Here is a 14,799-nt window from a genome sequence, read left to right on the forward strand (position 1 = left end):
TTAGGACAATTAGGTAACTGTGTTATTTTCTTTTTCATATCTCATTCTTGATTCATTGAATATGATTTTTTTTTTTTAGTATATTTAATTCAATGAATTAAATTTTGAAATAACAATGAATAATGTGAAAAATCATTGTGAATGTACTAAATAGAAATATTTTAAATTTTACATATATTGTTTTGGTGAAAATTATATATATATATATATATATATATATATATATATAATTGTTATTAAATATTGCCCCCACTAAAGGAAATTTCTAACTACGCCACTGATGGTGGGCTATTATTATAAATTGAGTGGAGACATATTTAAAATTTTTACCAAAAAATAGAAACATTTTAAAGTTTTTTACAAAATTTATAGATAATTTTGTAAATAAAAAACTTTTCAGTGGGGACGGCTACCCCTATTGGGCCCTTCATGAGTTCGTCGTGCCTAATGACATAACACATATAATGTAGGCGGCCGCTCAATTAATTAAAGTGTATCATACCATTTAAATTGGTTGAGAGCAAGGTACATCTTGATTGATTAGGCATACCAATGACATGATATATACTAAAAATTGAGACCAACCAATATAATTTTTAGTGAGAGTGCCAAATTGAGTTGTTTTTAGGATTCCATTACTACACCAATTATTTACAATATTATTTTTTATTTTACTTAGAGTACGAGACTTAAACTCTTAACCTTATAATTTAGAAGACGAAAAAATATTATTCAATCATTATTTTAATACACTATTAATGTACGTATAAAATTCATACGATACACATGTTTATTTCTTGTATTGCACTCGCCTAGCACTTAATTCAGTTGTAACGCATTCACTAACCACCTTTCTTATATTTCTGTAACCTAACATCTACCTTGTATTGCACTCATTCTTTAGGACTAGTTTGGTAGAATGGAAATGAAATGAAGAGAAAAGAATAGTAGTGGAAGGAAATAAAAAAATGTGTTTGGTAGGAAATGTTAGATAGAAAGGAAAGGAAAATGAAGGATTTGGAGGGGTAAAATAAGACATAAATAGCAACTTTTGTTATCCTCACAAAGATGGGAGGAAATGGAAGAAAAGGAAAGAAAATGCTAATATTTTTAATAACACTTTGTTAATATTAAATTTACCTTTATTTTTATAAAAGAAAGACTATGAAAAAGGATGTAAGACTATGAAAAAGAGGGCATGGATGTAAATTCATTACAATTGTTTCTTTTTCTTTCTTTCCTTAAACATGGTCACTACCATTTTCTTTCTTTTCCTTTAATAATCAACCAAACAACGACAACCAATTAACCCCATCATTTCCTTTCTTTTTTTTTTTCTTTTCCCTCCTAAATACTGTTATATGCTTTTGTACAACTTATTATAATATATTAAAATACAAAGAATTTTCTCTCTCTCTCTCTCTCTCTCTCTCAAGTTTCAACTTTATCACATACATTCAAATTGATGAATGTGTAGAAAAAAAACTAATGCTCAACACAGAGCCGATTGACAAAGCCCAAAGAAGGGTCCATATTACTTGTTGCCTTGCAGGGTAGGTGAAGTGATCCTGTCCCTTTTGTGTCATACATGTTTGAGGGTTTCACAGATTACTGTCAAATTTGTAATTATGAGTCCACAGTCCACAGAGAATACAAGAAGTTTGCTTTTGGAAACTCCGAGGAATTTGTGGGCCTTGGAGATTACTACCATCAAATTTGTAATTACGGAGTCCACAATGAAATACAAGTTGCTTTTGGAACCTAGGGATTTGTTTGTTTACCAGGAAAACTGGTCACGTATTAGGATCCACATGCTCATTGATAATTGGAGTCTTGCATAATCCCATGCTATGGGCTACTACTAAGATAAGTATTTTTGTCAAATTAATGATTCTTAATTTCTTGGTTTGGTGAAGATTTGACAACTCCATTGCATGTGAAAAATATGGGATGACACTCCAATTATAGTGTAAGCAAAATCTTTCTGGTTGGTTTGTAATTTAAAAAATATTTTTTTTATTTTTAAAGAATTAAAAGCAAAAAACTGTACAAAAATTCAACTTGGTTCAATTTTTTAAAAATTTAGTTATAAAAATACATATTTTCAGATAATAGTCTTTTATATTTGATGAGGATAAAATAATTTGTAGTTAACCAACCAAGATAACCGCGGAGTCCGTTTTTCAAATCCTAGAATGCAGGAGGTAAATATGACGACGGCGATTGTCATTCAATTGATGAATGAAGATTACAATCCATTTCATTCAAATCGACATTTGTGTAACCAACCTGATCTTGAGGAAGGCAATAAATACATCGTGTGACAATTAATGAAGTATGAAAAAAAACTCATGAACATTTACTAGAGAATGACTTTTCTGTTATACGATTCTAAGCACTGACTTGATCGTCAGGGTTTTTGGTCAGCACCCCACCAGTGTCATCCGATGTGACATAATCTTCATTGTTTTGCAGGTAAACATTGTCGTTCTGGATTACGAGGATTTTTGCATCAACAATAGTTATATGAAAATAGTTTTCTATTCTTTTAATTATTGAGAACTGTTTTCAGAATTACAAACCAATCATGTCTTATATTTTTATTTCTTTCAATTTCTTATTCTTTTAATACACATATTTAATTTTTACTTTGCCACTGTAACAAATTTCATTTTTGTGATCTGATTGATCATGGAAAGCATTGCATAACAGTTGTTAATAGTTTTAAGTTAACATATTGTTGTTTTTCTTGCACAAATCAGTCAATGTCTTTTACATTGAGAAAAGAATTTACAAAATAGACAATATCGACATTGACAAATTGTATCGAGCTTGTACAATACTTAACATTCCTCTTGAAAGAGATATGACAACATCACCCTCCACTTTTTTTTCATTCAAAGTGAATGGAATTTTGTGAAATGTTAATCCTAACGAAAATTTGACATCCATCCATTAGGAATTCCTAAAATTTATCTTTGGGATAACTAGAAAACACCTTTTACCATAGATGCTTACAGTGTATATTACCCCACATTCACAAAACACCCCCAAAGTATTAATTTTGTGTAAAGAAGTCTCACTTGACATATTATGCCCAAATTACATCTACTGAAACATTTTATATATTATATTTAAAAATCGTCATTTTGTGAAATAATGAAAAACACAAAAAGTGAAAAAGGTTAAGTGTAAAAAACATCCATCTACGCCCCTCAAGTGCACAAAACACTCCCAAATGAGAAATATAGTGTTTATTTTATATAGTAATAATGTATATATTATATAGTACTATATTTTTATTATATAGTGCATGTATATATTATTTTTGAAAGATACAGAGAGAAAATAAAAAAGCTAGAGAAGAAATATATATATATATATATATATATAGAGTGAAAAATCTCAAAAGAGTTAAATATAGTTGATGCGCCCTTAACACCACTCTATTATTAATATATATAATACACGACCCCTTAGTTATTTTCGAAAGGCTAAAAGTGCAAAATGGATATTAAAACATTATTTTATGTCATGCAAAAATTAATTTGAGGGGTATTTTTGTACATTTTTAAAAGATTAAAGAAAATAATAGCACACTTTCTAAAATAAAGATGTAAAAATAATATGCGAAATATACTTTTAGGTTATTTTCCCCAATTAACCCTTTATCTTTCCCCATACTTTAAAAATCAAGCACGTTGCCGTCTATCCAATTTTCAAAAGGATGCGACCATGATTAAGACCACAATCAAATAAATATTTATGAAAAATAATAAGACAAAGGGATTTCAAATAGAACTCCATAAATTCGAAGTTACAAATATCATTTTAAACCAGTTACTCAAAAATATTGAGTAATTAAATAATTAACCCAACAATGAACTAAAAGCGAATTAAAGCTTCTGTAGGGTGTGCATAGCAAGTTGTTCTTTCATTGCCAAATTATCAGAATGTATTAATGAAGACAAAACAATATGTCATATTACATGACATGAAATTTCAATCAAATATTGATAGACGAATTGAAAACTACACAAGATAAACAACATACACATACAACAACAAAAAATCTCCTAAAATATCCTGTTATTCCTGCTTTTATTGGTGTGAAAAATCTAAGAAAATGAGTTGAAATCAAACTTATTTTTTAAGCGTCATAAAAGAGTGGACTCAAATAATTCATGAATTGGTTGTTAGATTTGTAAACATGACCGATTTATCAAGAAATATTTGGGTTTATACTTTTTTTTCCCTTAACAATCTAGATCGCTTACTCGAGCTCTAGAACGAGCTCGAGATTAGGATTGAAATTGCTTAAACGAGCAAATAAATTAAGCTGGAGTTGGATGCTAAGTGTTTGATCCAAATTTAAATTTTTTGTATGAGATGAATTCAAAATAACTTAAAACTTAGCTCAGCTCGACTCGCTTATGATCATAGTGCAGCCCGCGGGCCAACCCAATTACTAAAAACAAAACAATATATCACATTACATGACATGAAATTTCAATCAAATATTGATAGATTAACTGTTCTTCTTGCTTTTATTAGTGTGAAAAATCTAAGAAAATGAGTTGAGCTCAAACTTATTTATATTATTTTTGAAGCGCAATAAATGAGCGGACTAGAATAATTCATGAATTGATTCGTTATTAAGAAAAAATTGAGTTTAAACTTATTTTTTTCCTTAACAATCTAGTTCTCTTACTCGAGCTCTAGAACGAGTTCGAGATTTGGATTGAAAGTGTTTAAACAAGCAAATAAATGAAGCTCGAGTTCGACAATAAGTGTTTGATTCGAGTTCAAAATCTTTGTATCATTGTATGAGATGAATTCAAAACAACTAAAAGCTTAGCTCAGCTCAGCTCGACTCGCTTACAATCATAACTCGGCCTGCAGGCCAACCCAGTTACTATCAGTTGCCTCTTTTCAGTTTTGGGCCCTATTGCAGGCCACTATCAGCTGATATATGTTAAAGATATTTACCTTTTTCCAGCTTTGGGCCCTATTGCCAAGCCACCCCCAATTGACATTTGTTAAAGAAATATGGTTCATCATATCAGTTGTCACCAACTATGAAGTACAGATTGGGTATGACACGACAAGATACCGGGTAAATCTTAAAAAAAAAAAAAAAAAAAAAAAAATACAGCATACGGGTATGACAAATTTTCTTTTAAAAAAATATATTTTTTACATACAAAAATACATTCTTTTAATCAATTTTTTATAATATTATAAATTTAAATGCAATAATAAACATATTCATAAATAAATAGACAAGTAAATACAACACAAGATTTCATTTCAGAACACATTAAACATAAAATAAACTTAAAGCCTTAAATCATTCATTACAGGAAAAAAAAAAAAAAAAAAAAAAAGCAATTAATTTGCATCAGGTTTTTTAATAAACCCTTTGAAAAGTATCATCGGCGTATTCTAACCATATTCAAAAAGTATCCTCGCGCACCCTCAATGTATCCCAACCTTATCCGAAAATTAAAATTTTATTTTACAAAATCGAATACTTCTCTAGAGTATCGGACATGTGTCCGGATGTATCCTAAATCTATCGAGATTGGATACGTATCACCGTGATGGTGCCTTCAGAAAAGTATCCCCTAAATTGTCAACAATGAAAGTTTACTTTTAAATTTCAATACACACTTGTATCAATAAAAGATGGCTCATTATAACCACTTGTTTGAATGATTCCATGTGTTAGTCGTGAAAGCACACGAGTAGTAAATTTTTATCTGTAAGTTAAATCCAAAGTTGCGAGTTTCAAAACTCAATTCATTTTGTAGAAGATCAATTAGTGTGCATTTAGTTGCATTTCCCTCCTCAATCCTCAAATGATGTATATAACTCAAAACTAAACTGAAAACCAATCCATTGGTCGTTTACTTCTTTACACTATTTCTTAGCTAGGACTAGTGTGGTTTAGAACATTATTGCTACCACTGTAACTATAAGCAAAATTTGATTTTAAGGATTCGGGATAATTTGTTGAATTTAATTTAGGTTATGAGGCCTTCTAAAATAGGCTAGCCTAGTTTAAAAGTATAATTAGTAAACGTTTTAGTACTATTAATGACTCGGAATTCTTGAATAGGTCATTAGTTATATTAAATGGTCTTTAAAAATTTAATAAAATTATGAATGCTGTGTTTGTTTAGAGGGAATGATTGAGGCAGGGATGGAAGAGAGGAGGGATCGAAAAAGCTTGCTTTATTTGGTTGAAAGGAAGGAAAAGAAGGGAGGAAGTAAGGATAGATGCTTAATTTTAATAAGTGAAATGAAATAATAAGTGATTAGCTTATAAAGGTGTACGTAATACCTATTTTAACCTCTATTTAATTATAAAATGGGTGAGTTGTTTTAACCTCCATCAATTTTAATCCTACTGAATTAAATTTGGTTCAGTTACATTGTTTTGTTTTGTTTTATTGTAAATACGTTATTTTTTATGTTACCTACTCAGAAATACTTGGTAGGTGGAAAATAAATTATTTTGGATGTTACCAACTAATGCAAATCAACTTAATTTTTGAGGGGTATATTATGTCCAAATTACACTTACTGAGACATTTTATATATTATATTTAAAAAAGGTCATTTTGTGAAATGATGAAAAAGACAAAAAAATAAAAAAAGGTTAAGCGCGAAAAACATCTATCTACACTCCTCACGTGCACGAAACACTCCAAAATGAGAAATATAGTGTTTATTGTATATATTAATAATGTATATATTATATAGTAATATATTTTTATTATTTTATTATATAGTGTACGTTGTTTTTGAATAATACAGAGAGAAAATAATAAAGCTAGAGAAGAAATATATATATATATATATAGAGAGAGAGAGAGAGAGAGAGAGTGAAAAATCTCAAAAGGGTTAAATATAGTTGATGTGTACTTAATATTCCTCTACTATTAATATATATAATACACAACCCCTTAAGTATTTTCGGAAGGTTAAAAGGGCAAAATGGATGTTAAAACATTATTTTATGTCATACAAAAATTAATTGGAGGGGTGGTTTTGCACATTTTTAAAAAATTAAAGAAAATAATAGCACAATTTTTAAAATAAAATGTAAAAATAATATGCAAAATATACTTTTAGGGTATTTTCTCCCATTAACCCTTTTAACTTTCCCCTTACTTTAAAAATCAAGCACATTGTTGTCTATCCAATTTTTCAAAAGAATGCGACCATGATTAAGACCACAATCAATTAAATATTGATGAAAAATAATAAGACAAAGGGATTTTGAAATAGAACTTCATAAATTCGAAGTTACAAATATCGTTTTAAACCAGTTACTAAAAAATATTGAGTAATTAAGTAATAAACCCAACAATGAACTAAAAGCCAATTAAGCTCCGGTAGGGTGTGCATAGCAAGTTGTTCTTTCATTGCCAAATTATCAGAATGTATTACTAAAGACAAAACAATATATCACATTACATGATAATAAATTTCAATTAGATATTGATAGACTAATTGAAAACTACACAAGAACAAAAAAAAAAAAATCTCCTAAAATCTCCTGCTCTTTTTGCTTTTATTGGTGTGAAAAATCTAAGAAAATAAACGAGTGGACTTAAATAATTCATAAATTGGTTCGTTTAGATTTGTAAACATGACCGATTTATTACGAAATATTTGGGTTTATACTTATTTTTTTTCCCATAACAATCTAGATCTCTTACTCGAGCTTCGAGATTAGGATTGAAATTGCTTAAACGAGCAAATAAATTAAGCTGGAGCTAGACGATAAGTGTTTGATCCGAGCTCAAAATCTTTGTATGAGATGAATTCAAAATAACTAAAAGCTTAGCTTAGCTCGACTCGCTTATAATCGTAGTGCAGCCTGCAGGCCAATCAGCTACCAAAGACAAAACAATATATCACATTACATGACATGAAATTTCAATCTAATATTGATAGACTAATTGAAAACTGCACAAGAAAACAATATAACATGCAACGAAAAAAAAATCTTCTAAAATATCCTGTTCTTCCTACTTTTATTGGTGTGAAAAATCTAAGAAAATGAGTTGAGCTCAAACTTATTTTTATTATTTTTTAAGCGCGATAAATGAGTTTATACTTATTTTTTTCATGAATTGGTTTGTTATTAAGAAAAAATTGAGCTTATACTTATTTTTTTCCTTAACAATCTAGATGTCTTACTCAAGCTCTAGAATGAGTTCGAGATTTGGATTGAAATTGCTTAAATAAGCTAATAAATCAAGTTGGAGCCCGACAATAAGTGTTTGATCCAAGCTCAAAATTCTCGTATGAGAGAATTCAAAACAGTTAAAAACTCAACTCACCTCGACTTGCTTACAAACAAAGTGCAGCCCGCAGGCCAACCCAGTTACTATCAGTTGCCTCTTTTCAGCTTTTGGCCCTATTGTAGGCCACCATCAGCTGATATTTGTGAAAGATATTTGTCTCTTTCCAGCTTTGGGCCCTATTGCAAGCCACTCCCAATTGATATTTGTTAAAGAAATATGGCTCATTTAAATAATAATAAAAAAATCAAATCGCACCATCTCTGCAATAAGTAAATGCCTCTTTTTTTCTTAAAGTTGTCGGAATTATTCGTAATAAGATATTAGCCGTAAACCTCAAAAAAAACAAAATATGGGTATGACAATTTTTTTTTTATAAATATTTTTTACTTAAAAAAAAATATATATTTTTAATCAATTTTTTGTAATATTATGAATTTAAATGCAGTAATTAGCATATTCGTAAATAAAGAAGTAAGTAAATAAAACACAAGATTTCATTTCACAACACATTAACTATCAAATAAACTTAAAGCCTTAAACCATTCATTATTTCATTACAGGGAAAAAAGCAGCGATTTGCATTACTTTTTTTAATAAACCCTTTGAAAAGTATCATCGGTCAATATTCTTGTGCATCCTCAACGTATCCCAGCCTTATTCGAAAATTAAAAATTTATTTTATAAAATTGAATGCTTCTCCAGAGTATCGGACATGTGTCCAGGTGTATCGGGACTAAATACGTGTCCAATACCACCACAACGCCTTGGAAAGAAAATCCCCCAAGTTGCCAACAATGAAAGCCTACTTTTAAATTTCAATACACATTTGTATCAATAAAAGACGGCTCATTATGAGCACTTGTTTGAATGGTTCCATGTGTTCATTGTGAAAGCTCACGAACAATAAATTTTTATCTGTAAGTTAAATTTAAAATTGCGAGTTTAAAACTCAATTCATTTAGTAGAAGATCAATTAGTGTGCATTTTAGTTCCATTCCCGTCCTCAAACCTCTCAAATGATGTATATAACTCACAAAATTGGGCAAGGAAGTAATGAGTGATTAGCTTATAAAGGTGTAATACCTATTTTAACCTCTATTTAATTACAAAATGATTTATTTTAACCTCCATCAATTTAAACCCTACCGAATTAAATTTGGTTCAGGTTACATTGTTGTTTTTTTTTTTTTTGAATGGTAAGGTTACATTGTTTTGTTTTGTTGTAATTGCGATATACTGGTTGCAGATTATTTTATTCTTGTCTTGGGAATGTTTCTATAAAAAAAAGAAAAAAAAAAGAAAAAAAAAAAAATTGATGGATGTTACCCAGTCAGAAATACTTGGTAGGTGGACGAAGCAAATCAACTTAATTAATGTGGATATATTGATAAAAGTATATAAAAAATTTTACGGTAAAATAAATTATTTTGGATGTTACCAACTAAGAAATACTTGGTAGGTGTACGATGCAAATCAACTTAATTAATGCGGGTATATTGGTAAAGGAAAATAATATTTAGGCCGATGGATTTGGCCAATTTGCGTTTAACTGGCCAAAAGAATGGGCTTGTGTGAAATCCATTCATCTTCCTCGGTCTCTCCTCTCTCTCTCTAACCTCTGGGTGCTTCTCCTCTTTCTCTTTTTAATTCTCATCATTTATGCGGCGATGGTTGTTCGTTTGTAGTAGCACATCTGGATCTAGTTGTGATATGGTGAAAATTTATTTGCGAAACAACAGACCACCCACAAAATAATATCTGGATCTAGTTGTGATACGGTGAAAATTTTTTTGAGAAACAATAGAGACCAACCACAAATGATGAGAATAAGGAAGAGAAAGAGAAGAAGTGCTTTGCCGACGCAAATTGCAACAATCGCTGCCAATGAGACCTCTGTTGTGGCGGTGGCGATATACTTGAAGGCGAAAGCGAGGAGGGGTCGTCGGTAGGCATCACATCAAATTCTCTGCCGCTAATGAGTTCACAAGCGGCGATTCAGAGCACTGGTGAGACGCACTTGCTGTCGGAGAAGCTGTTGGCACTAAGACTGAGGACTCGGAGCTAAGTCAAAATCTTCATATGAGATGAATTCAAAACAACTAAAAGCTCAGCTCGGCTCGACTTGTTTACAATCATATTGCAGCCCGTAGGCCAAACCAGTTACTATCAGTTGCCTCTTTTCAGCTTTGGGCTCTATTGCAGGCCACTATCATCTGATATTTGTTAAAGATATTTGCCTCTTTCCAGCTGTGGGCCCTATTGCAAGCCACACCCAATTGATATTTGTTAAAGAAATATGGTCAACAAGTATTAAGTACGGACTTACCGGGTGGTTGTAATGGTTTGTGGTTGTAGGTAGAGCTTATGGGTTTGTATGGGCTGAATTGGAGCTCATGGGTTGACCTTGAGCTTTTTTTTTGGGGCTTAGGCCCATTTGTACATTCAACAATCATATATACAAATACTTTAATATCCGAAAAAATAAAATAAAACTATGAAGTACGGACACGGATATGATAGGACAAGATACCGGGATATGGCAAATCTAAAGAAAATATATATATATATATATATATATATATATATATATATGGTTATGACAAATTTTCTTTTTTAAAAAAAATATTTACATAAAAAAAATATTTTTAAAATCAATTTCATGTAATATTATGAATTTAAATACAATAATTAACATATTCATAAATAAAGACGCAAGTAAATAAAACACAAGATTTCATTTCATAATACATTAAACATCAAATAAACTTAAAGCCTTAAACCATTCATTATAGGGAAAAAAAGCAGCTGATTTGCATCAGTTTTTATAATAAACCTTTTGAAAAGTATCATCAGCGTATCCCAGCCATATCCAAAAATTATCCTCGCACATCCTCAACGTATCCCAGACTTATCTGAAAATTAAAAATTTATTTTACAAAATTAAATACTTCTCCAGAGTATCGGACATGTGTCCAAGTTTATCTTAGGCGTATTGGGACTGGATACGTGTCCAATACAGCCACGGTGCCTTTAGAAAAGTATCTCCTAAGTTGTCAACAATGAAAGCTTACTTTTAAATTTCAATACACACCTGTATCAATAAAAGATGGTTCATTATGACCACTTGTTTGAATGATTTCATGTGTTCATCGTGAAAGTTCAGGAGTTGTAAATTTTTACCTGTAAGTTAAATTTAAAATCAAAACTCAATTCATTTCGTAGAAGATCAATTATTGCGCATTTAGTTCCATTTCCCTCCTCAATCCTCAAATGATATATAACTCACAAAATTGGGCAGATGAGTGGAAGGAAATAATGAGTAGCTTAGAACATCTCCAATGCTCTTTCATTTTGGGCTCTTAAACTCATAATTTGAGAGATGGGTAAAAAAAGCCCCTCCAATGGCCTTTCATTTGGCCTCTCAAAATTTGAAAATCTCAAATTTTCTCTCAAATGTAAGAGCTGCCAAATTTTTTTTGGCAGCTCTCTAACACCGACCCCACCACCAATGCTGATGAACCATGCGATGCCTCTGCTCGGCCAAGCTCCAATTAGAGGAGGAGTAGCTCTATCAGCCTCTGCAAGTGTGCAATTTAGCAACCCAAATCCACCATTGTTCTCTAATCGTCGTTCCATGTTCTTCCCCAGAACCAAAAGATGCCTTAATTCCCTCACCGTTGTTGCAAACGCCGACGCCGGTGGAGGCGCTCCTCCTGCCACCACCGCCAAATCTAACCCTCCTTTCAACTCTGACAACTCGGTTTCATTCGTCGGCCAAGAAAGTGTTCCCTTGGAAGGTGTTATTCAATTCGACAAACCCAATTCGTCTTCTCTTATCAACAAGTGGGGGTACTCTAATTCATTCCACCCAACTTTCAATTTCATCTCTATTGCTATATATATATATATATATATATATATATATATATATATATGGTTATGTGGTTCAAATTATGCTATTGGGTTTTGTATATTCAGTTGTGTGGCTCTTTTTACTGGTGGGGATGTGTTAGCTTTGCTTATGTTCTCTGCAATCGGAAGGTTCAGCCATGGTTTTTCTATTTTTGACACTGAAACCCTAACATTCTTACGAAACAAAGTAATGACGTAAGTGGAGGCAATAACTTTGTTTACAAGGAACGACTTCTTTTGAATCCACAAAGTAGTTTGTCTTGAATTCACAAGATAAGAGATAACTTTAGATAAATCTGATAATTGTATTAATAATTGAATGAATGATTCTGATATCTACATTACACATTTTTATAATGAAAGAAAACTATAATTCATAATGAAACAAATTGCAAACATGAATATCCTTATAACATAAGAAACCTAATCCCGAAAGGATACTAGTACTCGAAAATAAAACTAAAAATAAAATTTCTTTAAAAATTTTGAAAAAATAAAAAAAACCTAATTAAATAAAATATTAAATATAAAATATGAGTGCAATCCGAATTTGTTTAGATAATGAATAAAAATCTAGAAATATGGGGTAGGCTTTTGAAGCCCTATATGATGTTATTTTGAAAAACAAAAAAAATAAAAAAAAATAAAATTAAGTTACATCATGACTTAGCGATGAGTCTGTCTCGTTGCATCGTTTTTAATAAAAAAAACTCTTTTATCAAAAATGAACACTTCAAAATTAATCCAAAAAATCTATCAGTGCCCGAAGATGACTTGGACATGGTTCAAAAGTGAGTACTTTTCAAGCTATCGAAACTAACAGCTCTGACCAATTATGACCAATTCATGCACTAACTGGGGAATAGTCAATTCATGAAATTGACGGTTATTTGTATTGTTGCCACTTTTGATAATTTTAAAAACACTAATTTAATTGGACAACGTGTGTTAGAATTTTGGGTTAATTCCACTTACACTTTTTGACGTTTGTCCATATTTCACTAACACCCCCCCTCTACGTTTCAATATTCCACCGACCTCCCTTGAAGTTTTGATTTGTGTAGCAAATTACCCCCTGCTGTTAAGTAGCTCACGGTGTGTGCTGATGTCAGCATTAGCAAATTGTTAAAAAGTCAATTTTACCCTTCTAATGTCTAAAATGACATCTTTAACCTCAGTTCACCAATACGCAATTACAAAACTGCCCTTAATTTGTTAACTCAAGTGTACAAGAATACCCTACCTTTCACTTCAATATATATATATATATATATATATATATATATATATATATCATCTTTTTCCTTCCACACATAAATCCATTAAAATTTTAATTTTAATAAATTTAAATGGTGCAATTAAATTTAATTTCTTTTTAAATTTTTAATTAAATTATATTTTTCAGTTTGCCTAAGGGTAGAGGCTTATATAAAAGTCTTGTTAATTATCAATGAATAAAAATTTCGTCCATGAATAATGATCATTCGATATAACTGTAGTTGAATTTCTTATTCACTTTATGAATAAAAGATTATTACATTATAGATATTATCCACACATTGTGTATGCATGTATCCAACCAAATAATGATTAAATAGAGAGAGAAAATCCAAGCGTAAACTGGCCTACCTCCACTTAAGATACTTTTTGTCCCCTGAATAATTGTGCAATATGCATGCCATCATGTGGGTGATGTTATATACCATTATATATATATATATATATATATATATATACCAGAAAGTCAAGATCGAGGGTTCCGGCACCGACGATGTTGATCAACAGCGCAATGTTGGAGAGGCTGTAAAGGTTGGGTCCGGTCTCCCGTCGGAGCACGAGATGCTAATTTTTGCCGCCGATTACGATGCCATCGAGCCGTTCCAATGGTGACAAAGTTACAGAGCTAGGCCGAATTCTTCTGCAGAGCTCTGGCGTGTCTATGGCTATTTTGAATTGGGTTTCACCGAGGTGGGTTGAGGAATCTCTACTCGCCGGACTGAACTGGGTTTGGTCGAACTTAGTTCGTTCTAGCTTTGAGAACGACTGAATCGCTGAATTAGGTTTCACATAACTGAATCGCTGCTTGCCTGACTGAAAAATGAGGAATCCTTAGTTCAGTCCAAACACTGGACTTCAACTCCGTCGAATCTATGGCCGTGTACTCACCGTCGTAACGCTGGACAAGAACGAGGTAAGCCGGATCAAAGACAACGACGGCGAAGTTCACAGCTACCTCGACCGAGTTCAGTCCGGTGGTCTCGCCGGCAACGATGAAGAAGAAAGGGAAAAAAAGAAAGAAAAAAGAAATAAATAAATAAATATATATAATGTGTGTGTGTGAGGAGAGAGAGAAATTTAATTTAAACTGAGGGCTTAAAAGTCTTTTTTATTGAGTTATAAATTTTAATATATAATTCAAGGGTAAAACAGTAAAATCATATATTTTCGTTAGCAAACTAAACGGTGGTTACTGACAGGGGTGTAGGTGGAATTATGAAACGTAAAAGGAGTGTATATGAAATATAGGCAAACGTCAGGGAATGTAGGTGAAATTAACCCTAGAATT

General features: G+C 31.3%; 1 protein-coding gene across 1 annotated transcript; it reads left to right on the forward strand.

Annotated features, from left to right (window-relative positions):
* Positions 1-11,847: 11,847 nt before the first annotated feature.
* Positions 11,848-12,432, forward strand: LOC132281539 (uncharacterized). The gene is made up of 2 exons (XM_059783236.1): positions 11,848-12,170; positions 12,300-12,432. The coding sequence occupies exons 1-2, from the start codon at positions 11,848-11,850 to the stop codon at positions 12,430-12,432; spliced, it is 456 nt and encodes a 151-aa protein (XP_059639219.1).
* Positions 12,433-14,799: the final 2,367 nt, after the last annotated feature.

The sequence above is a fragment of the Cornus florida genome, unplaced genomic scaffold (genome assembly GCF_030987335.1).
Source record: "Cornus florida cultivar Cherokee Brave unplaced genomic scaffold, ASM3098733v1 CherokeeBrave_3.0.0_Hap2_Chr11, whole genome shotgun sequence".
NCBI lineage: Eukaryota > Viridiplantae > Streptophyta > Magnoliopsida > Cornales > Cornaceae > Cornus > Cornus florida.

Coding starts and splice junctions, on each gene's coding strand:
- LOC132281539 (XM_059783236.1), top strand. CDS start 11,848: ATGCCTCTGCTCGGCCAAGCTCCAATTAGAGGAGGAGTAGCTCTATCA. Junction 12,171..12,299: donor TCTCTTATCAACAAGTGGGG/GTACTCTAATTC, acceptor TTGTATATTCAG/TTGTGTGGCTCTTTTTACTG.